Raw genomic sequence first — 25,503 nt, 5'->3', positions numbered from 1 at the left:
GGCAAAGTTAGATGCCAAGATGGGTCCTTAGCCCTTTGGTTAAGTGGTCCAATTCACTTTTAGCCCCTTTTTAAGCTTAAATAATTCCGTTATTAAATAGTCAAATTTAATTGAAAAATAGATGGGGGCTATGGGCTAAAGTACGAAGCATTCTAATGTTCCCGAAAAGAAAAATGTTTACAAACAAAAAAATTAGAAAAATCTCCTTGGATTTCACGTGGGTTCCACGCAATTGGAGAGAAAAAAGAAAAAGTACGATCCAGTTGCAGTTGCAGGCCCAATCCCATCTTCAAAATGAACATTTTTTCCTTCTCAGATCAGGATTACAAATTTTTGCAACTACTAAAACTGATTGCCGTTAACAAAATTTTTTAAATAAATAAAGCAATTTGAAGAAAACGGAACATCGAACCATTCATTTATTCTCAAATTTCCTTCGAGAGACATGGATTTGCTTCCAATCGACAACTCGCAGATCGCGAAGAAGCACGGCTTCAGGTCCTTGAAGCTGGTAAACGTGGACTTAGATCAAGAGTTCCAACACCAACCCTTCGGAGTGGACTACGGCAGACTCGACAATGGACTCACTTACTATGTTCGTTCTAATCCTAAGCCTCGATTGAGAGCCGCTCTCGCTCTCGCTGTTAAAGTTGGGTTAGTCTCTCCTCCGTTTCATGCTTTTCGTTCAAGAATTTATTGACTTAATCAAACACCTAGCAAGACCTAGCCCTTTTTAGGGATTTTTTTAGAGTTTTTCTTGCTTAAGCCTGAACCGTGTAGGAAATATTTTATACAGAATACTTAATTTTAACGGCGTTTATGCAGCTCAGTTTTGGAAGAGGAAGGTGAGCGTGGAGTTGCTCACATAGTTGAGCACCTTGCTTTTAGCGCCACTAAGAAGTACACAAATCATGATATTGTCAAGTTTCTTGAAAGTATTGGAGCTGAATTTGGTGCTTGTCAAAATGCGGTCACATCTGCCGATGATACTGTATACGAGTTGTTTGTTCCTATTGATAAGCCTGAGCTGTTGTCTCAGGCCATCTCGGTATTGGCAGAATTCAGTTCGGAGGTATATTACTATCCCGTTTCCTGCTATTTGGATGCTTTTTTTTATTCTTCTTTTGTGTGTTTCTTTACCACTGATTGGTTGTGCAGATTCGAGTCTCGAAAGATGATCTGGAAAAAGAAAGAGGGGCTGTTATGGAGGAGTATAGAGGAAACAGAAATGCCAGTGGAAGGATGCAGGATGCTCATTGGGCTCTGATGATGGAAGGTTCTAAGGTACTCCTACTCACTCATTTATATACAGATCATTTGTTGAATTAATTGATTTATAAGGGCTTTAGAGTGGAGATCTTTAGCCTACTCGTAGCTATGATGGGATCTATTTATTTGTCTGATCATTAGCACTACTTTTGTATTCACTTTTATAATGGAGCTCAGGAAATATCATATCAGCGGGCAATGGGGATAAGAATAGTGTTCCGTTCATAGTCTTTAGTGAACTCCTTTCATCTTCCTTGCTGTTGAGACTTGAGATTAAGCTTGCAGTTCAAAATTTCAAAGTAACATCATCAATGTATTTTGATTGGGAGTCTAACTAGCTGATCCAATCCTAATTTTATGTTGGAGTACATTTTATATTACATCTAAAGCCGGGTTGTTTGCAGTATGCTGAGCGCCTACCAATTGGATTGGAAAAAGTAATTCGAACTGTGTCTTCTGAAACAGTGAAGCAGTTTTATAAAAAATGGTACCATCTGCACAATATGGCAGTGATAGCTGTTGGAGATTTTCCTGATACAGAGGTTAGTATATGTTAGCATGAAAACTCTACTCCGAGTTATAACCTTAGTCTGCTTACCAGTCCAGAGTGCTTAACAAATTCTCTCTTTGTTTCTCTCTCTCCTCTAGAGTGTTGTGGAGTTGATAAGGACTCATTTTGAGGGGAAAAACTCTGGGCCTGAACCTCCAATCATACCGTCATTTCCTGTTCCTTCTCATGAGGATCCACGCTTTTCATGTTTTGTGGAGTCTGAAGCTGCTGGGGTAAGTACACTTCAAGTCTTGAACATATTTGAGCATATGGCTTTGTTGGATACCTACCATTCATAATTCCATTTTCTTGTCATTGCCTTGTAAAAGTCTGCAGTGATGATTAGCTATAAGATGCCAGCTGATGAGCTGAAGACAGTAAAAGACTATAGGGACATGCTTGTAGAGTCCATGTTTCTACATGCTCTGAATCAAAGGTTCTTTAAAATCTCTCGTAGAAAGGATCCACCCTACTTCTCATGCTCTGCTGCTTCAGATGCTCTTGTTAGCCCCTTAAAGGCTTACATTATGAGCTCCACTTGTAAGGAAAAAGGGACATTGCAGGCCCTAGAATCGATGCTAATTGAGGTTTGCTATCTTTTTTTGATCTCTCGACTCATTTGTATTCCTTTTCTGCTTCCTTAATTTTCATTCATATCGTCTCGCTGATGTATTGTGCTTCAGGTTGCAAGGGTGCAACTTCATGGGTTCTCTGAGCGTGAAGTGTCTGTTGTCCGAGCCTTGTTGATGTCAGAGATTGAATCTGCCTATTTGGAGCGTGATCAAATGCAATCAACTAGCTTAAGAGATGAATATATTCAGGTATATTATTAGAGTGGCTAGAATCCTTTCCATTTATCTACCTTGAGGTTTGTGAATCTAGAAAGATCCTTTATATTCATCATTTTCATTTTGCAGCACTTTATCCACAATGAACCTGTTATTGGTATTGAGTATGAAGCTCAACTCCAAAAATCTATTCTGCCTTGTGAGTGAACATTTCTTTTTCTAGACATATGGAGATGAACCAGGTTCGATGTTATGTTTTGCACTAATCATCATTACCTTTACATAGATATATCTGCATCAGAAGTGTCCAAGTACGCAGAGAAGTTACAAACATCATGCAGCTGTGTCCTAAAGACAATTGAACCTCAAGCTTCTGCTACAGTTGATGACCTTAAAAAAGTTGTGCTGAAGATCAATAATCTTGAGAAGGAAGGTAGCATTGCCCCATGGGATGATGAGTACATTCCAGAAGAAATTGTTAATATAAAACCGGATCCAGGGTAAAGTTTGGCCTTTCTACTTTAAAATGTCCTTGTATTGTATATTTGCAACTATTTTTACCTTGCTATCTATTTGTGTCCCCCTTTTAAATTTATTTCAATCATAAATGTAATGCACCTTACTAGGAATTAGGAATAACATAACTTCATATCATAGAATGTGATGGATTCCTTTGGTTTCTATCAGCACCTCAATTTTCCCTCTTCAGATTATTACTCTTAACTGTTACAATTTCTCTCATTTATGAAAAGATTGACCATCTTCTTTGGTTATTTATTTCTAAGCCAGTCAAATTATTCACTTCAGGTACATTGTAGAGCAGATAGATTACTCAAATATTGGAGCTACTGAATTAACTCTATCAAATGGAATGCGGGTTTGCTACAAGTGTACAGACTTTTTTGATGACCAGGTATAATTGCTTTGACCATTGCAGCATCTCTATGGATGTTCAGTTACTTGCCTGAGGCAATATTTGAATAATTCTAGTAAAATTAGCCTTAAGACAGCTTTATGTGTCCTTTATTTGGTTTCAAGGTATAATATGCTTTCTAGAGTTGATAAATGTTAAAAACATGCTTCTTATGCACCATTCAACAGGTTCTTTTTACAGGGTTCTCATATGGGGGGTTATCTGAACTTCCTGAAAGTGAGTATTTATCGTGTTCAATGGGATCAACCATTGCTGGAGAAATTGGTGTATTTGGTCATAAACCATCAGTGCTAATGGAGATGCTTGCTGGCAAGAGAGTAGAAGTTGGTACAAAGCTTGGGGCCTATATGAGGACCTTCTCTGGTGATTGTTCACCTTCAGACTTGGAAACTGCCTTGCAGGTTTGGTTCACTGGAATTTTAAATGTAAACTTGTTGAGTATTGTTAGTGTTTTGTTCATCTTTTTATAACTTTCTCGTGACTATAATCCCAAATGAGATTGTAGAACTTAGAAGCACTCAACTTGATTCAAGTAATCATAATTTCTATGTAGTTTTCTCGACATCTAGCTGTAGCTTTAAAACTAGGCTTCGAAATGTTTTTTTGAAAATTTTCCTTTTTGTATATTGCGTACTGCTTAGAACAAAGGATCAGAAGAGGTGGCTAAAGATGTCTATCCTAACCCTGATTTACCAAATGAAATTTGCTGAATATTGTATTTTTGCTTTTCATTTCTAACTTAACTGTAAAGGTAAATTATTTAACTGTTCTGGCAGCTTGTCTATCAACTATTTACAACAAATGTAATTCCCGGGGAAGAAGAAGTCAAAATAGTGATGCAAATGGCAGAAGAAGCAGTTCGTGCTCAAGAGAGGGATCCTTACACTGCATTTGCAAATCGGGTGAAAGAGATCAACTATGGAAACTCTTTTTTTTTCCGGGTATGTATGATCTCATGCCTTACATATCACTGAGGTTTTCTGGCAGTTGTGCCTGCTTTTAACTTTCTTTGGTTTCATCTTTTGCAGCCTATTAGACTAAGTGACCTCAGAAAAGTTGACCCAGTAAAAGCTTGTGAATACTTCAATCGCTGTTTTAAGGACCCATCAACTTTTACAGTTGTCATAGCTGGGAATATTGATCCCACAGTTGCACTTCCTCTAATATTGCAGTATTTGGTAGGATGAGGTCTTTTAAGGTATCTATGTTTGCTTTCATCTTTCATTTATGCTAACAAAGGTTGCAATTATCTATTCAGGGTGGAATACCTAAGTCTCCTGAAGCTATATTCCATTACAACCGTGATGATCTCAAAGGATTACCATTTAAATTTCCTAAAACCATAATTCGGTAGGTACCTCTGTATCTGGTGGCGGTGGTAGACAATGTCAAAGGTGTTTTGACAAGAATATTTAGGTGGAGTCAGTCCCGCTGTCAATGGATTATCCTTGAGTTAAAATTTTAGCACTCTTTGTAACATGTAGTTGTACACATACAATTTTGCATTCATGTATGGCATATTGGCTGGCTTTTGATGTAGGCTAGTCTATAATTTCTATTTGGCATTCAATAATTTTTCTGATGCATTTGTTGTGATTGCAGAGATGTGGTACGCAGCCCCATGGTAGAAGCTCAATGTTCAGTCCAGCTATGCTTTCCTGTGGTGTTGAAGAATGGAACAATGGTGTGTGCTTTTCTTTTTTTGTTATAGGCCCTTGTAAATCTGGGAAAGGAATAATTGAGAATCTTGACTGACATTTTCTTTCTTTTTAATGCACCTTGCTATTGGAAACCAATATGCCAGGTAGAAGAGATTCACTGTGTTGGTTTCCTGAGCAAACTTATTGAAACAAAAATAGTGCAGGTTCTTCGTTTCAAGCATGGGCAGGTATGCACTTCTCCTGAAATTTACGTTTTAACTGTTTAATTAATCTTTGACTAATGTTTTGTAATTGCTCTTTATGTTCCAGATCTATTCTGCTTGTGTTTCTGTGTTCCTTGGTGGCAATAAACCTTCTAGAACTGGTGATGTTCGTGGAGATGTGAGTATAAACTTTTCTTGTGATCCAGAAATCTCCTCGAAGTTGGTATGTATTTCCCTTTCTATCTTTCCTGCTTGTAGTGGCTAAGTGGCATCATCTCACTGTTTCAGTTGTGGAACAGGTTGATCTTGCTTTGGATGAAGTGGTACATCTTCAAGAAGAAGGGCCTACAGATCAGGATGTTTCAACTGTGCTTGAAATCGAGCAGAGAGCCCATGAAAATGGATTGCAGGTTAAATTTTTTATGAGCTTCATGTTAAAATTTTTGTGCTAGTCAGTTTCAAGGATTTTAACTTGTATCACCTTTTCCATTTAAGTGAATTCTGACTTCTAATTTTCAATCACTCACTGTCTCAGGAAAATTATTACTGGCTGGAGAGAATTTTAAGAAGCTACCAATCAAGGATCTACTCCGGTGATGTTGGCACTTCCTTCAAGGTGGTTTGCCTGTCTGTTACCTGAGTTTTATGTCTTTAAATTTTTATTTTCCATGTCTCTTAAGTCATGAAATCTGAATGATGTTGTCTGAAGTCTTAAGGGATAAAAAAGCATATATCCACAAGTAACTACGTACATTCAATTAATGGTTTTCGCCATAAAGTTCAAAAGTACTTTGGATTTAAAATCATTTTTAAAGAAAAAGGAGAAGATGATTTGTTCTAATATCATGCGCATGACCATCAGTGTTGCCTTTGCAATGCTGAAACTAAAGCATGTCATTGTCAGTCATTTTCTTTCTCTTTATTCGAGTAGAGTAAGTATTTATTTGTTTTGATCCTTTATCTGGTGCAGATTCAAGATGAAGGACGATCTAGGGTTAGAGAAACTCTGACACCTTCAACAGCACAGTCAGCATTACGAAGGATTCTGCCTTATCCTTGCAAAAAACAGTACACTGTAGTGATTCTTATGCCACAAGCATCTCGGTTTAAGTTGTTAAGATCACTATTCAAGCAAAATGCTCCTAGTAGAGATGCAAAGGTCAGTTATCTTCTCATTTTACTGAACTTTGTGTATGTGGAATATATTAAAATACAATATCATTACTTGGATATCTTGATTCCTGATTTCTGTTATAAAAAGATGTTTCTGGGAGAGGTTTAAAATGTATGATTATACACCACATGCGCATGTCGTTTCACACGTTACATTTTTCATCAACTAGTGAAAATTTCCCTTGAATGATTCCAGGATGTTAATTTTAGAACTAAAACCAACAACTGACTTTTATGTGGGGCACAGATTTTAGCAGCCATTGCTGGTGGAACAGTCTTGGCGGCCTGCTTGTGGAGATATTCACGGAAGTCATAGCACACCTGTACGTATAAAAGCCTTCAATTGATCCCCGACCTCAAAACTTGAAGCAAGAAGTAGGATCGGATTTTTGTTCATTGATGTTCAACCATACAACCATACGGGTTGCTGTATGGAGCATTCATATTACAGATAGTCAAGGAGAAGTAACCACCAAATCTACTACTGGGTTTTCAATAGGGGTGCTTGTATACTCATTTTTTTACCTTACCAGTTAACTTGCTTCATTGATTTTTTTTATTTTTTTTTATTTTGCCCTTTTTCATTTTTAACTTCCCATTTTTTTCATGGTTTTACGTGTGTTAGTAGTATTGTTACTCATATTGCATAGGGCTAAGGCCCAACACTAAACAAAGTAAGAAGCTTGTGTGTAAGATTACGAGGTTGGCCTCTTAGAGAGAATGACACCTTTTCATAATATTTGATAGACATGTAGTCACTTTTTTTTAAGTGACCTTTCATCATCGTTTTCTTTACTATCATAGTTAGAAAATTCATTTTAAACTTTGACACTGCTTTGATCTTCTCTCTGCCAAAGAATTATGAACACAGCTCAAAACAATGTCAACTAGAATTTTATTTTTTATATAATGTTTAAATAGAAAGAAATATGTCGAAATGTGCTTAAAATTACGTCATTTTAGTTATTGTAATAGTAATTATACCAATTGAGTTCAGAGATGTTAGGACATCAAATTACATAGAAATCAAATATCTGCTTACAATTTGTAGTTACTTTTACTAATAGCTACAATCCCATTGCAAGTCTTTCTGCAGGAAAAGGTGAGTTTTACACCTTTTTGCAGACATTGTAGACGATGCCTTGTGAGCTTTGGACGTAAAATGTTGAATTTAAGTTCAGCTTTTGAATATATATATTTTATTTAAATAATTAATTTTTATTTAATTGAGTACATATTTAAAAATTTAAAATATTAATATATATTTTTTTAAAATGGGCTTAAATGGGTTTCGCTGTATAGTTTTATATTTTTTTATATTTTTTAAAAAAATTTTGGTTAATTAAACAGAATTATTACAAAATAAATTTTTTTAAAATTTTTGCTGAAAACAAAGGACTTTATAATAACTAAAATTTATGACATCCACTTCGTGGGTGTAAAATAATATTTTAAAATAATAATATTTATTAAAATAAATATATTCTGAAAGAAAGATAAATTAAAATTTAGAAATATTTTTTTTTAAAAATAATGATTATTGTTTGTGATATTCATTTATTAGTCAAGATAAAAGAAAAATAATAACATTAAGTGCGTAATTCTTTTTGTTATAATAATTTGGAGAATTTGATACCCACTTAGTCTTTTTTAGATCTCATATCTTGTTGATTCATAAATCAACACCAATATAATGAAAGATTTATTTAATACAAATACACCGCGTAATTATCCTTAATTGCATTTTATATTAATATAATATACTCGATTTGGTTTTTGGACATTTCTTTTATTGATTTATTAGTGCCTTTTACCATGGACATGGATGTCATGGTGAAGGCCCAATCAAAGTGGAGGTCCACAGTCCATTACTATTTTTAAACGACACCGCTTCACATTAGGGTTTTTTGTGTTTCGTTTTTAGCTCAGCTCTCTTCCTCACATTCGCACCTCCTCTCTTTTGTGTAGCAGCTTCAAACGCCACCAGGTCCTCAATGCTCCACCTCCGTTTGATTTCCAAAAATTCCAACTAAAAACTGGATCTTTTTTCAAATAACTACAAACTTTTTTCTCTTTTTGTTTTTAATATATTAACAGTTGATTTTGAACTGACAAGGGGTGAGTGAATGCAGGTAAGGACTAACTATAGAGTGAGTAACAATGGTTGAGAAAACAAGAGGAAGAAAGGAAGAGGTGGTGACCAGAGAGTACACCATTAACCTTCACAAGCGCCTTCATGGCTGGTAACTTATCTTTTCATTCTCATTCATTCACTCTCCTTTGTCCTCCTTTTCTTAGTATTGTACTCCATGTTTATTGGGTTTCTGGTTTGGTTGTAAAGCTGGTTGCTTGAGTTATTTACTCTTTCCAATGTTCCCATATTGTGTATCAATCGTATTGTTAATTTAACCTCAAGTGTTCATGGATTCCAAGTTCGCATAAGTGGATTAGCTAGCTATTACAGTCATAACGGTTTTTCATTGTGACAAGAAATTATTTAGAGTTGGATGTAAGTGATTGTGAGATTCATGATGCTTTGAATGAAATGTTTTTGCACTGTCCGTTAATGGATATTCGTGAGATTCATAATGGTGGCGTTGCCTTTGTGTGTAACATTGTGCTTTGAAGTTGAAGGAATGGATTTTAATTAGAGGAAATTAATGTTATAAAAATGCCAAATATTGCATATCATGGTATGCAAGTCTTGTTCTCTTAACATTAATAGCTTTACTATACTTCTGCTGTTAAATTGGGTGGAATAAGTTATTTCTAACTCTGTAGCTTAGTATACCTTTGTTCAGAAGTAGAGGGATTGTTTAGCACTGTTGTTGGAAAACAACAATGGTTTAGAAATATAGTTTCTTAGCATGAACTATGTCTAAATTGACTCTTTAAATCGTAAGAGCTACATGTTTGTAGCTTCAACAGGTTAGTTTTTGTTTACAGTTGACTCGGTAGAGTTGTGGTGGAACCAGTGAGAGCAGCTTTTCCTCCACAATGGTGAAAGGTTTTTGAGTAACTTTTTTTTTTTTATCTTCATTTAATGTCTTGAAACAGCACATTCAAGAAGAAAGCTCCCAAGGCTATCAAGGAGATCAGGAAGTTTGCAGAAAAAGCCATGGGGACAAAGGATGTGAGAGTTGATGTCAAGCTGAACAAGCACATCTGGAGCAGAGGGATCCGAAGTGTCCCGAGAAGGATTAGGGTTCGCATCGCTCGCAAGAGAAATGATGATGAAGATGCCAAGGAGGAGCTGTACTCTCTAGTAACGGTTGCTGAAATCCCAGCTGAAGGATTGAAGGGTTTAGGCACCAAGGTCATTGATGACGACGAGGAATAATTTTTGTCTGTCTCTTGTTTACTTAAAACTTGCATTTTGTTCTCCTACAAGTTTCATCAGAGTTTTGACTAGTTTTACAATTGTGACATTAAAAATACTTGGTTTGTGTTATTTAGATTCTTAAGCATGTCTCTTTATTTTAGAGCTTTATAAATAGATTCAAGTGATGAGTGTTTGGATTTATGTTAAATTTTCTGGAACTTCTCACTCGTTTTAGCTCTCATGTGTTATGTGAACAATATGGTTACAACTGGCCAATCCACATGAACATTAGGAAAACGATTATGGCCCAATGGAGAAATGATGATGAAGATGCCAAGGAGGAGCTGTACTCTCTAGTAACGGTTGCTGAAATCCCAGCTGAAGGATTGAAGGGTTTAGGCACCAAGGTCATTGATGACGACGAGGAATAATTTTTGTCTGTCTCTTGTTTACTTAAAACTTGCATTTTGTTCTCCTACAAGTTTCATCAGAGTTTTGACTAGTTTTACAATTGTGACATTAAAAATACTTGGTTTGTGTTATTTAGATTCTTAAGCATGTCTCTTTATTTTAGAGCTTTATAAATAGATTCAAGTGATGAGTGTTTGGATTTATGTTAAATTTTCTGGAACTTCTCACTCGTTTTAGCTCTCATGTGTTATGTGAACAATATGGTTACAACTGGCCAATCCACATGAACATTAGGAAAACGATTATGGCCCAATGGGGAAGGTGTCATATTATAAGTAACAAATGGTTTTTTATTAGAAAATAAACACGAATATGTTAAAATAAATGAGGTATCATATTTATACAAATATATTATAATGAAGTCTCAAGTATGATAAGAAAAAAAAGAAGCTTACATGGGATTCCAAGTCCAAAACTACAACCATAGGCATCATCGTTCTTTTCCTTCTATTCTCCAAAACAACTCCTCTCGTTTGTCAAATCATCTTTCGAGACTCAGATTTGGAGAGAAAAAACATCCAAATGAGAAAAAACAATTGAACAGAGTTCTGCCAAAACCAAAATGGCCTGATACCTCTAGCCGGCTTTGAATGCATACATATAGCTTCTGAGTTTTCTTACTTCTTCTGATGACTCAGAAAGGAGATGATCAACATAGAGACATACCCCAGCTCCACTGCAAGTTCGTTGCACAGGTAAGAATTTGATATGCATTATATGAAGATGAAAGAAAGTTCGGAGAAATAGAGAATACCATAAGGGCCCAAGAGGAAGCCAGATAACATCCCAACGGAATTTTGGCATTCTACCATGCAAATTATCATATAGCATCAGTTAGCTTGTGACGGGGTATTGGATATTAGAACATCCAGATTGAAGAATCAAAAGATAAACTTCAGCAAAACCAAGAATTTCTCAAAATTATCTTAATTGAGCATCATATATTGTTCTAACAAATTTCCATGGAACCATCAAGACAACCAATACAGATAACAAAAATCAAATTTGGGAATTAAAATTCGAAACTCGTATGTACCTCAGCATATAGTATACCCAGAAAATTGCAAGCACAAGGCCAATTGAGCATGAGTACCATATCCACTTTATGTGATCCTTTGAATTATTGAATAGACCCATAATGGCCATTGAGCATGCCAAAACAGCTAGCCAATCTGTTAACATATAAGCTTTAGTAAATTTACTGTATCTAACAGTGAGTAAAACCATATCAGATATGTTGAATGTAATATTGGAAAATATCTAAAACCATATCAGGCATGACAAGGCAATAAATGAATAAATATTGATGAAGATAAGCAAGGTGTCAAACCTGCAGTTATTATTATCCATGAATCAACATCTTCCATGAAGTAAGCATGGTACCGCTGTTAATCAAATTGCAACCACAATGTAATAAGAAAAAGGAAATAAAGGGTATACAATCAACCGATGGACTCACAAAATTAATACAATTGTAAAGCAAAGTGTATCATGGACCTTTCATAATCCAATTACATTATCAATTCCTAAGTTTTATGATCTGCAATGGTGATAAGCTTTTGGGCCATGTTAAGGTATTTGGTATTATCTATATGAGTAAATTCATACCAGTTCCCATGGAAATAAGGTCTGCTGATAGATTGAGTATAGAAGAAACGCCGAGTAACAAAAGAGAAGTGCTGCAAACACGCTCTATAGATAAAAAATAAAATAAAGTAACTACTAAGTATGGATAATGAAAGCAAAGAAATTAGGGTTGGAAATAAAATATCTTCTTTTTTTTTAATTTTAAGATTATGAAACAGCAAATAGACGACCTTCCATTGTAGACTTTGGTGAGCTTGCATCTTTTCAAGAGAACGAACCAACTCCTCTTGTTCTGTCAATTTCAAAACAAACACAACAAAATAAATAAATAAACAAATAAAAAGCCCCCTTTTTTGGATCATTATAAATCTGTTAAACAGATTTGATATCTGGGGAAAAAATGTAAAAGAGAAGAGAGACCGTTGATATCCATGGGACGAGCATCGTCGACGGTGGGGAGAGAGAACTTATCATCTTCCGAATTTCGAAATTGTCTCGCCAGTTTCCTCATTTTCAAAACCAATTGGTGAGCCGTCTTCAATTGAAAACCCATACAAGATGGCTAGGGTGTTGAACTTGTTACTTGAATCTCGAAGCTCTAATGTAAACAAGGGCAACTATACGCCGTCGTTCAAGACTCAATCTTCAATATTCTTTACTTTTTTTTCTCTGAAATATCAATATTCAATACTTAAGAATTGGGGATTTTGCGTATAATTTTTTAAACTTTTAAGGATATAACAAGTATATCATTTTCTTTATATATTTATTTTTTAATTATTAAATTTTTTATTTTTCAACAATAAATTATTTTAATGTGCTTTATTTGAAAAATTAATAATAGCTATAAAATTAAATTTAATAGATAAAACTAAAACACATATTATTATTCGAAGTTCATTTATCTAAGAAGCGACCAATTATTACGCAAGCGTATTTAGAGAGTGGTTTGGAATGTAGGTTGAAAACCGAAAGTGTCACTCTTACAACCCTTGCGCTAATTCCATTCCAAATTTTACTATCTAGATATTTCTACTTGCAAGCAACATCTGAGTTTCAGCAGCTTTAATCCAAGCTATCCCCAAAAGAGCCAGCTTGGATTAGAAGAGCCCTTACATATTGTAGTATGCAAAAATGGTTACAACATTCTTCATGTCCCTATAGAAATAAAAACTTTCAGACGAGCACACAGAGTGACATTGAATTCCTCGACAATTATCCAATGATTATCATTAATCCTATCCTGAATATCCTTAATATGCTCCCACAATTGTCTTATTCCATCTCTATCATTTTTACCATAAACACTAAACATAAAAACTTTTTGTGAATCAATGCTAAAACTACAAGTGATGCAGTGATCAATAATAACATCTACTAAATCCATCCATATAATCCAAATTATTTAATTAAATATTATTTATTTTATTAAGATTTTTAATTAAATATGGAAAAAAATGAAATTAGTCTCTAACATCTCTTAAAACTAGATGACGGGCTCACAATTTTCCCTTGAAGGTCCACTAGAAAGCCCAAATACGACGCCATACGAACCAAATGATACGGCTTTATTCGGGCTATTGAAAGGTCCAAATTCAACTTTATCGTATCAAGCCAGCCCAAAGTATTAACAACTCTATATAAGCATACAAAACCCTAACCATAAGTTTTCCTTGTTCATTTTCAGCTCACCGCCATAAGCGAAATCAAAAGCCAGCAGCGCTGCAGCTAAAAGAGCAGTCGTTTGACAATTATTCGCCATGGGTAAATCTTCAAATCTTGATTTCTTAGCTTCTCTTCATTGTATTAGGTCGTTTTGCTTGGTGTTGATCATACCGAATCGTGTTTTTTTATTTTAGGTAAGGTTCACGGATCTCTAGCTCGTGCTGGTAAGGTGAGAGGCCAAACTCCTAAAGTGGCCAAGCAAGACAAGAAGAAGAAGCCCCGTGGCCGCGCTTACAAGCGGATGCAATACAACCGCCGCTTCGTCACCGCAGGTGTTTATTTTTTTCTCTCTTTCAGTTTATTTTGTTCTTTGGTAATCGACTAGCCAAATCACTGAAACTAAATGATTGTTAGTAATGAGTTTTTGGGGATTTTTTCACAGTGGTTGGATTTGGCAAAAAGAGGGGACCTAACTCATCTGAGAAGTAAGAGATCTATGTAGGTGAAAGAAGGCAAGAAGCCTTGTTGAAAGCTTTGATGGATTTTAAGTCTTTGTTTTCTTTTGATAATGTTTTTATGATACTGGTTTCAAGGATTGGATTGAACTACCATTTTGTTTGCTAGATATTATGTGATATTGTTATCAATTATCTTAATTTTTGGTTTACTATGAGTTTCGATTCCTCTTCATCCATGCTATAATTGACTTGCCGCCGCCGCCGCCCCCCGCCCCCTGCATTCACTGCCGAAACTAATTGTTCTACTAGTTAGGGCTGAGTGGAGAATGATTTGAAATACTACTATCTGAGAATGTGGAGTCCAAAATAATGAACGAATGGATAGATTATTTTCGTTAAAGTAATTGATTTCCCACTTAATTCTTCTATATGCTCTCGTGATCATGGAAATTGAAATTTAGTCCTTGAATTCATTATGTTGTGGGTCTGCAATGATTATCATGTTCTTGAATAATCAGCCTAACCTCTTTCAATAGGAAGAATCGGTCATGTGGTGCAAATTACGGGGGTTTTCTATATTCTTTTTTAATACCATTCTGCATTTTGTTTTAGGAAGTCTCTTTAAATAATTTTAGGAGAAATTCCTAACAAAGAATATTATCTGTAAATATGACATAAGGAATCTTTTGGTGAGAAACTAATTTCACTGGATAATTTATCTGTAAATATGAACATCGGACATCTTTTTAAAATTTGATTTTTACTCCTTTTTTAATTTCAAGATCAACTTCAAATCTGTTGTCGCAATTTAATTATGGAAATCGAACTAGGAGTGAAGGATTTGTAACTTTCAACTTTAAGGTTCAATTTGGTGTTTTTGGTTCTATTAAGTACGCGAAACATGAACTTCAATGACTGATTACATCAAATTGAATCTTGAAAGACGGATATCAAGTTTGATAAAAAAAAAACATGTTTTAGCATTGCAATAAACTAAACACAATAGATAGCTTTTGTAAGTCTTAGCATAGTAACAATCTAATGTTAATAGATTAGTTTTTATTTTTTTTATTTTTTTTAACAGCAATATGATTAGCTCGACTTGAATTTAGGTTATGCTTGGGGCGGCGATGAATACCTTAACTATCATGTTTACGCAAATCACAATACCACATTTAATGTTTCATGATACAATCTCTTATCATTTTTAATTAAAGAGTTGATTATCCTACCTACAAATTTTATCACCAAAGAACTGGTTGTTGGTTTTTGTTAAAACACTAACTATTTACTTTACTAATGACATATATTAACAACGAAAGCTAAAAAAAAATGGATTTGTCAATATATTATCCACATGCGACTTTTTTCTTAAGAAAGCATAACTAGCATAGATATAACACAACATTAATAGTGTTGTTGAGAGTACGATATGAAGTTTAGAAAGAAATTATTTCGCTCAAATAATCTAGATTTATTAAGTTCCTACACTCCATTTTAGGAGATGATTGACTTTTTCTTTATTCAAGTTTTTTTTACAATCATTACATTTTTTAGAGTTCTCTTTGTCACTCTTATATTTGTTTCTTTTTTAAGGTTTGTTTAGTTAAAAAAAATATATAATATAAATAATTTTAAAATTTAGAGATAAAGAAAATAACTAAGATAAAGAAAATAACTAACATTTATTTATTAAGTAAATTTTAAATAAAAAATTAAAAAATTATTAATAAGATAAAAAAAAGAGTTAAATATTTAGTTGGTAATTTAATTTTGTTGACATGATATTTGAATTAATAAATTTAATGCTAACAATTAGAACTGTGTACTAACAAGATTCTAGTACAACAACATTCAATACAATTCAAGAAGACTATTGGGATGTGGTCATCGTTTTAGGGATTTCAGCAACTGAAACTTTGAGACTACACCTCCTAATTTCTTGTAAAGCTCGAAACAAGTTTTCTTTTAATATTTGAATACAAATGAGACTGAGTATTCTATTAAAGAAATCACATCAAATAAGTTTAAACAACAAAATAGTACCTAAACTATACTAATAAAATAGACTTTGTACTGAAAACCCATGTTGAAGAAATAAAAAAAAATAAGAAGGATTAATAAGGATTTGAGGTAGAAAAGATAAGCTGATATAAAAGCATAGTCATCGTTGGTAAAAAGGCAAAAACATGGATCAAAAGGAAATATTTAAGTTTAGTTATTGAATTATCATAATAAAATCACATTGAAAATCTGAAATTCAGAAAGATTTAGTCCTCCGCAAGCTCTTATTTCCTTATTTTTTTATTTCTTCATCATTTTCTAGGTTTCTAATATAAACTTTATTTGCCTAGATAAAATTTTTTAATATTTTTTTAAGACTGAAATCTTAGAAATCTTTTTTGGGTTTTCCTTAATACTGTATAAGAAAAGAATCGAGTGAAGAAAGAAGAAGATTGGAAGCTTGAAGATGGTAGAAACAATTGAAACTGAAAGATGATAAAAATGGAGGAGGTTTGGCACAAGGAAGCAAACAAATTTTTTTGAGTGTTTGGTTGATGAGAAAATGTAACAAAATCTCGTAAAAATGGTTTGATGAGAAGAAAACACAAGAAGATGAGTAAAATAAATAGAGGTTTACGTGGCAAGTTATGATTGGCAGAATTTTTTTAGCAGAATTAACAGTTTGGGTAAAATGGATAACATTTAATAGTTTAGGTACCAATTTTGACCAAAAAAAATTTAGATGCCATTTTGAAAAAACTAGTATAATTTAGGTACCATTTTGTTGTTTAAGCCCCTCAAATATTACAGTTGCACCTCTCTAGGTTCCATCTCCTCCAATAATGTAAACTTGATTGATGCGTAGATCTTGAATACTATCAACAATTTTTGATGTATTATGACCACCTCATGATGTCTCAAAGATTGTTCAACCATGTTTATGAATATCAGTAACAACCTTAGGGTCTAAGTGTACAGTATTTTTAGCATAAAACACTTTGTGTTCTCCTTACAAATACATTTAACTCATTAATTGACTATCATGACAATAGCAAGTTGATAAGTTAAATCATTGAATCGATACATGTAATAACCATGAACCATTAATATATTTTTAATTAAGTTATTGATTTGACTTTTTGTAGAAAAAAATATATAAAAATGATAATTTACATCTATCCCTAATAACTATTACATTTTTTAAAACTTTTGTTTGTCACTCCTATATTTGTTTATTTTTTAAGGTTTGTTTGATAAAAAAGTGTTATATAAATAATTTTAAATTTTAGAGATAAAAGATATTTGTTTTTTTAATATATATTAGATATATAAAAGCAAGCCTAAGGTAAGGCATTTGGGCTACCCGAATTATTAACACAATCACACCAAGAAACCAACCAACAAATTATCCAAAATTAAAACAATTAACCCAGTTAAATTTTCTAGAAACACCATTGAATAACATATTTACTCTTTAGTTACTTTAAAAAATATTTATTAACCTTTAATTTTTTAAAGTTTAAAGAAAATAATAATTAAGATTTATTTATTAAGTAAATTTTAAATAAAAAGTTAAAAAAATATTAATAAGATAACAGAAAAGTAAAAAAGGTTAATTATTTAGTCAATAATTTAATACTAAAAAATCAAAACTTAATTTAACTTTTTATTTAGATAGTAAATAGACTAGGGAGAATAGTTGTACAAATGAGGGAAATGTCTCCTTTATCTAGATCAAATCCTTTCAATTAGATGGCTAACATTTCTTGCATCCGATGGTTAAAATTATGCCGCCTAATAGTCTTAACAATTTTACACATTGTTAAAGTAATTTATTGCTTCTGGAAAATTCTACTCAGTTCTACAAGATTCTAGTCTCTGTTTTAGACTTTAAAACTCTTCGAGCCCTCCTAGACTCTTCCAACACATTCTTGCCACATAACAGAACCGTTAGGCTCTTCTCGAAAGTGTTACCCTTGCAAGAGCCTCCCTAGGGATTGGGCCTCCATTTGCACTCTAGTGGCTTCTGTCGACACTAGGAGGGGCCTACTTTGCACATCTGGGTAGCCTGTTTGAGCGGTAATAATAATAATAATAATAATGGTAAACTATAAAAATAATCACTAAACTATTAGCTCGTTATATTTTGTTCACCCAATTCTAAATTTATTTTTAATTTAGTTATTATTTTTTTGAAATTAAATATTTTAGTCATTCTCTCATTAATTGTCGATATTTGGTGTGAGCCTTTTTGTTAGTTTAGTAACAAATTTAGCCATTTAATATTTATACATTTTTATCAATTTTATCTTAAGTATAAAAAATCAACAAATTTAACCCTTAATGTTTATAAAATTTTTCATTTTTATTTAAAAATTCAAAATTCAAAATTTATCCCTCAAATCTTGATGTACCAACAAAATAATTACGAGAATTAAATCAAGATACGTCGACAAACACCTTAATTTATTATGAACTCAACACCCATTTTCCGTTGGGGTTGAGCAAAATGAAAAAAGCAAAGAGCAATCAATAGCATGCTTGTAATCAAGTTTCAATTAATGTGCATCCATGAGTATCCAATAAAGTGATGATCATGCAAATTACTTCTTTACCATCTGCCTATAATAAAAAAAAAATCCTTTCTACATCCAGAAAAATGTTTAAAAAATTGGCATTTTCCTAACTTAATGCCTTCATTTATCCATAACAAATACTGACAAGAGTCACAGGACAACATTGTTGAATGAAGCATTATGAGTTTCGAACGGTATGCTCCATCCACATATAAATTCAAAACAGTTTGTATGAGCCATACAAGTAGATACGTGCATGACATCGCAGAAGTTTATCACTCAGAGTTCATCATGAAAACTTCCTTCCGGTGGTGAAGTATGTTTGGGTGGACTTTCCGAGAGGTAAGTTGTTGCCAATGATGCATGAAGAGCTGCACCATATGGAAATACATCTTCATTAACCGTATAGTAGGGTGAGTGCCCTGATTGAAGTGGTCCTTGAGTTTCGTTCTTCATTCCAAGAAAGAAGAAAAGTCCTGGAATCACCTCCGAAAAGAATGCAAAGTCCTCTCCTCCCATATTAGCCACTGCTTCTACCACATTCTGCACGCCCAACATTTCCCCTGCAACCTTTCTGAAATGCTCATGCAACTCTTTGTTGTTGAAGCACACAGGGTAAGAGGAATTTTCATGGAATATGACTTTAGCATTGCATCTCTGTACACGTGCTTGCTTCGTAATAACCTGCAACTTCGCATTGTAAGTTTACATTTATCACAGAGTACTCTATAACAGAAGTTCCATTCTCCTCTTCCACTCTTAAAAGGAGGAAAAGAAAATTCCCTCCTGAAGTCCAATGCAGATGAAAAAGAAGCTATCTTAAGCTTCCAACAAGCTATTCTCGTAATCAAGAAAAACGTTATGCAGATTGCATATTAGACATAAACATACCTCCTCGATCCTTTGTTTAAGTTGAACAAAGCTTTCTTTTGAAAATGTCCTAAAAGTGCCACCGATGGTAACAGAATCTGGAATGACGTTAAATGCACCACCTCCTTGGAATTTTCCAATGCTAACCACCTTAACAAGATCATATTTTCTAAGCTAGTTAAATTGAAAATTTTTCTCTTGGCATTTAAGCAATAACAGAAATGAAATTCACAAGGATCTTGAATACAAGTGAAATCTTACCATGAGTCAAAGAAATTAACATAATATCTATAGCACAATTTATAAGTGAAATGGATTTGCTTTGAAATCAAAAGAGGGAAAAAAAGCAATAGAAGTTCCATTATACCAAACCATAAATTGCAATGCTGTAAAATTGCATACAGGTTATGTACACTTCGATGGAGTTAGTGAAAGTTTGACAATGCTTTTGAAGGGATTACCTGAGAATCCAAGGGATCAGCTTCACGTGAAACTAGATGTTGCAAACTAACAATCACATTGGAAGCAGCTAAAATTGGGTCTACTGTATGCTGAGGAAGTGCAGCATGTCCCCCCTTTCCATTTATCACAGCTTCAAAGAAACTGGTTGCAGCTAAAATCGGGCCAGGACGGGACGCTACGACACCAATCGGGAATTTAGTAGATACATGGAGTGCAAAGATGGCATCAACGTTATCTAATGCCCCAGCATCTAACATTTTTTTGGCCCCTCCACCCCCTTCTTCAGCCGGTTGAAAAATAAGAACAATTGTTCCCTATTAAACACCGGTTTTATATTTAGCATGAACAGCAGATGTATCAAACCATGCAACCGAGTTAAACTAAGAATCATCACTTAACATATTAGGAAGCTAATATTTTGCAGAGGCTACATTAATTAACATGGAAAAAATAATAATTACAAGGAACCTGCAAGTCATTTCGATGTTCTTGAAGCATCTTTGCAGCACCAAGAAGCATAGCAACATGAGCATCATGTCCACAAGCATGCATCTTTCCAGGAACCTTACTCTTATGTTCCCACTCTACCAGCTCCTGTAATTTAAAACAACAACAACAACATTCCATCACATCAAACTCATGTATAAACTGCACTGAATATTTAAGCACTAATCTAATATTAAGGTATTGGTATTTTTTTATCGATTGACTAAAATCAACAATATTAAAACAGATTACCTCCAAGGCAAGAGCATCCATATCTGCTCTAAGTGCGACAAAAGGAGGCTTGCCAGTGCCAATATAGCCAACAACACCGGTAACAGCAACTGGGTATTTGTAAGGGATCCCCATCAGATCAAGCTCGGCTCTTATAAGCTTACTAGTCTCAAACTCTTCATAACCAAGCTCAGGATTCTCGTGTATTTTTCTTCTAATACCAACCATCCAATCCATAATCTCTGGTTTCTTTGCAAAATCAAGGAAGTCGGGTCGGATTTGAGCGAATACTTCCTTGTTTAGTGAAGGGGTTGAAGAAATGGGTATTGGCATAAATGAATGGAGAATGAAAATCAGGAAAATCAATTTGAGGAAAGCCATGAAGAAGAAACGAAAGTGGATTCGGGATTTGGGTTTGAATGCGAGGAAGTGAATGAAACCAATGGCCTCCCTATGGAGAGAAGACCAGAATAGACAGTGGAGCAGAAAAAAGTTGCTAATTACAGACGGTGGAGCAGAAACAATGTTGTTGGGTTTAGGGTCAACGTACGGTGAAAACAGTAACTCTATTTACATTATCATGAGAAGTTTACCTACGTATCTATACGGAAGGTTCTTTTATTAAATTCTATTATTAAATATTCTCCTTTAAAGTCCAGATCAGGAAAGTCATGCAGCTCTCCTTGAAGAATTTCAACAAATCATCTTCAAATATGGAATCATGCTCTCTGAAAGGAAGATGCAGATTGATAAAAAAGAAATAGAATTCTTTGGTATGATCATCAAAGTGGGAGATATCAACCCCATCCTAATATTGCTGAGGAATTGAAGAAGTTTCCAACTAAGAACTTCTCCCAAAAACAAGTTCAGCAGTTTTTAGTAATTGTTAATTATCTTAGAGATTTTGTTCCAAAAATCTTAAAATTAACAAATACTTTAAGGAAAATGCTAAAAAAGAACCCTCCTCCATGGAAGAAAAAACAGACCCAAGCAGTCAAAGAACTCAAAGAGAAACTTGCTCATTTACCACCATTGCAGACCCGAAAAAGGATTTTGCAGACTGATGCCAGTGACAAATATTAGGGTGCAATTCTATTTGAAGAAAATGAAGGAAAAAGACACCTTTGTGGATACAAGAGTGGAAGATTCACAGATGCTGAAATCCACTATCATTCCACCTTCAAAGAAATCCTTGCTGTCAAAAGAGGCATTGAAAGTTTTGAATTTCACTTGGTGGGATACCATTTCCTTGTTGAAATGGACATGTCTTTCTTTTCTCAAAATGATAAAATTTAAACACAAGCAAGTATCTCATCCCCAACTTCTCTGGTGGGCAGAATGGTTCTCCAAGTATCATTTTGATGTTAAACACATTCAAGGAAAAACCAATGTCTTAGCTGATATCCTCTCAAGACTAACCATTAAACCAACCGAAAGTTTCATGTTCCAACTTTCATCCTCATCCAAAACCAAAGGTAAAAAGAAGACCTCTCAAAATCCGCCATCACCCTTTTCTATACCCTCTCAACCAAATTCTTATCCTGACTATCCCCCAAAAGTGCTAAGTTTGATACTAGAAAAAAGGTTCCATAAGGAAGCCATGAACATGATGCTCTCTTATCAATTAAGTGTTTTCCGTGAATTTGGAGGTCTTTTCTTGAAACCTTTAGGACTTCATCCTAAATATCCATTCATAAATCTGATAAACCTTCAATTTACTGAATTCCCAGAAGAATTAAAATGGATGTTCTGATACTTAACACATTTGTTCTATATAGGGATAATATTTCCTATCCATGACCTTCAACATTTCTTGACAGAGGCCATCCATGATGAAATCAGTCCAGAATTAAAAAACCTTGTTACCTTTTTCAAGTGGTTCTATCCTTTAGAACAATGGGCTGACATGATAATGTTTGAATTTCTCAAGAACACCAGAGCCCAATGGATCGTGATCATTTTTTACAAGCCACAATACTTTATGCAAAATGACCCGGCAACCCATCTAGGAGCTTTTCCTAGTGCATGGATCCATAAGGTCTATTATGAAAAGTTAAATCAATATGATCTTAAGACCTTACAAAAGTATTTGTGTCAGGTTAATAGAACCATCCCCTGTAACGTCCCTTACCCGTATCCGACACTGGAATAGGGTATGAGGCATTACTAGAACACATACACTTATAAACGTATTTAACCGAGTTATAAAATTTCATCTAAATTAAAATTTTCAAAATTATTAACATGCTTTTATAATTTTTCATAAGATATCATCAAAATATTATGATCATAATAATTAGGGCCTACGAGACCCGATACATACTCATGCAATTTAATGCTTCATTTCCATTTCATTAAATTCGCAATTTCTCATGCTCACAATTTAAATCATATCATTAGCAATTTTCATTTAATTCACGTAAAATTTAATGTCATTAAGTTCAACACTAATACGTATTTACTATTTAACTCAACTTTTATCGATTATACAATTCATTAACACATTTATGAAATTCTAAATTTTGCAATGAATATATCATTTTAGCTTATATAACAGCATCATCCTGGTATAAATACACTATCACTTATCCACTTTCTTTAATTCTTTTGGGTCCATTTGTCACTTACCATCCTTAATCAAATTAGGGAACGATTACGGAAAATTGAGTACTTCACTTTCACTTTGCCATAGTATAACTATGGTCTTACGTATGATCACTTATCACTTGCCCCTGATCAGATAAGTGTAGCTAGGCTACCACTTATCACTTTGTCACTTGATCAGATAAGTGTACCACTTATCACTTTGTCACCACTTATCACTTGTTCCTTATCAGATAAGTGTAGCTAAAACTACCACTTATCACTTTGTCACTTAATCAGATAAGTGTAGCTAAGGCTACCACTTATCACCACTTATCACTTTGTCACTTGATCAAATAAGTGTAGCTAAGGCTACCACTTATCACTTTTTCACTTGATCAGATAAGTCAGATAAGTGTAGCTAAGGCTACCACTTATCACTTTGTCACTTGTCACTGATCAGAAGTACTCAAATCCGGCGTTCTGCTCAATTTGATCATTTATTCAATTTCGTATTTTTATTTTATTCTCATTTCAACACTAAATGTATTAGCCAAATACATATATAGATAAGTATTATAAGCATGGATGAGCACAACATTTATTCATGTATCACGCTTACCAACATGTGTTAATTCATAAACCATTCATGATATTTTTTTATGCCAAATCATATACCGAATATACCATACACACATACTATGAAACTTTATTTTCATACATGAGCTTAGACCATGACCAATAATGCACAAATATAAGCATCATTTCTATTTCATCGTTTGTCAATTATAATCAAGAATATAACCAATTATACACAATTCATTCATATACTTTATTGTCCTCCTCCTCTCCGTCCCACATCCCTGATGCATATAACACACTTAAATAGCATTATACATAATTTCACTATTCACTTATATTTAAATTCAAAGCTGTCTAGTCGAGTTACAGTCACTAAATTATTTTTATCTGAAGATACAAAGATCCAAACTAAGATCCGTAAATTTTCCCTGAAACTAGACTCACATATCTTATTACCATAAAATTTTTAGAATTTTTGGTTGAGCCAAATAGTACAGTTTATTCTTTAAATTTTCCCCTATTTTGCTGTCTAATAGTTCCGACCACTCTTCACTAAAAATGAATTATCTAATTATACAAAATTCGGATGATGTTTCTCTTTATTTCCTTTGAAAATAGACTCATTAATTATTCTAAGTATATAAATTATAACCCATAATTATTTTTATTAAATTTTTGATGATTTTACAAAGTCAAAACAGGGGAACCCGAATTCATTCTAACCTTGTCTCACAAAATTTATTATATCTCATGATTTAAAATTATATTGCTTACACCGTTTCTTATATGAGAAACTATACTCAATAAGATTTAATTTCATGTTTTATTCATCCTCTAATTCGATTTCCAAAATTTATGGTGATTTTTCAAAGTTAACCTACTGCTGCTGTCCAAAACTGTTATAGTGCAAAACATTTATTACTAAGTCTATAACACTCTTACTTTCCTTCTCTACACTATTTCTCAACACTTGCTCTTATTTTCTCTTCACTAACATATCAAGAACATATAACCTTATATAATAAAACCCTACTTTAACATCAATCTCATTCTTTTTCAATAATATCAAACTCAAAAATATATTGAAATCATGATGTTCTTACCTTGCTCAATTGACTTTAATCTTTAACTTGATTTTCTCTCTCCTCCAACCTCTATTTCTTGAATCTAACTTGATATTCTAGCTTCCCATAATCTCCTTGTCAATTTTCTCTCTTGGTGGCTATGGAAATTTCTTTGATTTCTAAGTGAAAATGGTGGATTTTTGGTGAAAGGACCAAATTGTAAAGAAAGCAAAACTTTCTTTCTTTCCCTCTTCTTCTCACGTTAATGCATGAAAAAATGGTGGGGATGGTTGCTTTTCATCATTCTTTCCACATATATATATACTAAATAAATTAATAATAATAAAATAATATCATTTAAAAAAATCAAATTAAAATATTAATAAACTAATATTTATTTATTTATTAATCTAAAATATCTCCAACATCATCATTATCTTCTAGATTTCTCTCTCTTCTAATTGACCATTTTCCCTTTATGATCTTTTAAAATTCCATCCTTGAGTCATCACTTAATTTGGTAAAATTATGATTTAGTCCCTCAAACTTCTTCACCTTCAATTT

At 33.6% G+C, this 25,503-nt stretch overlaps 5 protein-coding genes across 8 annotated transcripts; 3 read left to right on the top strand and 2 right to left on the bottom strand.

The window, feature by feature from the left end:
- Positions 1–123: 123 nt before the first annotated feature.
- LOC107907158 (zinc protease PQQL-like) lies at positions 124–7,361 on the top strand. 2 transcript variants are annotated; one of them, XM_041093112.1, is made up of 21 exons: positions 124–654; positions 826–1,072; positions 1,159–1,284; positions 1,674–1,811; positions 1,918–2,052; positions 2,149–2,406; positions 2,503–2,640; positions 2,737–2,806; positions 2,894–3,107; positions 3,415–3,520; positions 3,709–3,942; positions 4,318–4,482; positions 4,570–4,719; positions 4,800–4,891; positions 5,144–5,225; positions 5,346–5,429; positions 5,512–5,628; positions 5,705–5,815; positions 5,941–6,021; positions 6,376–6,564; positions 6,826–7,361. In XM_041093112.1, the coding sequence occupies exons 1-21, from the start codon at positions 446–448 to the stop codon at positions 6,892–6,894; spliced, it is 3,015 nt and encodes a 1,004-aa protein (XP_040949046.1). In that variant the 5' UTR covers positions 124–445; the 3' UTR covers positions 6,895–7,361. The 2 variants fall into 2 exon arrangements, 1 of the variants encoding a protein (XP_040949046.1); XR_005913590.1 differs by lacking the exon at positions 6,826–7,361 and having other exon boundaries at positions 320–654; positions 5,512–5,583; positions 5,694–5,815.
- Positions 7,362–8,395: 1,034 nt separating this feature from the next.
- Positions 8,396–10,514, top strand: LOC107907160 (60S ribosomal protein L31). Of its 2 annotated transcripts, XM_041093111.1 has the most exons (4): positions 8,418–8,565; positions 8,711–8,821; positions 9,636–9,817; positions 10,231–10,514. In XM_041093111.1, exons 2-4 carry the CDS (start codon positions 8,739–8,741, stop codon positions 10,329–10,331), a joined length of 366 nt encoding a protein of 121 aa, XP_040949045.1. In that variant the 5' UTR covers positions 8,418–8,565; positions 8,711–8,738; the 3' UTR covers positions 10,332–10,514. The 2 variants fall into 2 exon arrangements, with proteins under 2 accessions (XP_016689902.1, XP_040949045.1); XM_016834413.2 differs by having other exon boundaries at positions 8,396–8,565; positions 9,636–10,514.
- A 126-nt stretch (positions 10,515–10,640) lies between these two features.
- On the bottom strand, positions 10,641–12,693 carry LOC107907159 (uncharacterized). 2 transcript variants are annotated; one of them, XM_016834412.2, is made up of 7 exons: positions 12,379–12,693; positions 12,189–12,250; positions 11,980–12,063; positions 11,702–11,756; positions 11,408–11,543; positions 11,126–11,176; positions 10,641–11,047 (listed from the first exon to the last, which is right to left on the bottom strand). In XM_016834412.2, exons 1-7 carry the CDS (start codon positions 12,509–12,511, stop codon positions 10,948–10,950), a joined length of 621 nt encoding a protein of 206 aa, XP_016689901.2. In that variant the 5' UTR covers positions 12,512–12,693; the 3' UTR covers positions 10,641–10,947. The 2 variants fall into 2 exon arrangements, with proteins under 2 accessions (XP_016689901.2, XP_040949044.1); XM_041093110.1 differs by lacking the exon at positions 11,980–12,063 and having other exon boundaries at positions 12,379–12,664.
- An 895-nt stretch (positions 12,694–13,588) lies between these two features.
- LOC107907161 (40S ribosomal protein S30) lies at positions 13,589–14,290 on the top strand. Its single transcript, XM_016834415.2, has 3 exons — positions 13,589–13,722; positions 13,818–13,955; positions 14,066–14,290. Exons 1-3 carry the CDS (start codon positions 13,719–13,721, stop codon positions 14,110–14,112), a joined length of 189 nt encoding a protein of 62 aa, XP_016689904.1. The 5' UTR covers positions 13,589–13,718; the 3' UTR covers positions 14,113–14,290.
- A 4,386-nt stretch (positions 14,291–18,676) lies between these two features.
- Positions 18,677–21,548, bottom strand: LOC107907162 (IAA-amino acid hydrolase ILR1-like 4). Its single transcript, XM_016834416.2, has 5 exons — positions 20,732–21,548; positions 20,462–20,587; positions 19,993–20,307; positions 19,553–19,681; positions 18,677–19,345 (listed from the first exon to the last, which is right to left on the bottom strand). Exons 1-5 carry the CDS (start codon positions 21,089–21,091, stop codon positions 18,941–18,943), a joined length of 1,335 nt encoding a protein of 444 aa, XP_016689905.1. The 5' UTR covers positions 21,092–21,548; the 3' UTR covers positions 18,677–18,940.
- Between the last annotated feature and the right edge of the window lie 3,955 nt (positions 21,549–25,503).

The sequence above is a fragment of the Gossypium hirsutum genome, chromosome D05, assembly GCF_007990345.1.
Source record: "Gossypium hirsutum isolate 1008001.06 chromosome D05, Gossypium_hirsutum_v2.1, whole genome shotgun sequence".
Classification (NCBI taxonomy): domain Eukaryota; kingdom Viridiplantae; phylum Streptophyta; class Magnoliopsida; order Malvales; family Malvaceae; genus Gossypium; species Gossypium hirsutum.
Note: the sequence above shows the minus strand (reverse complement) of the source record. Positions and strands in the feature narration are given on the sequence as shown.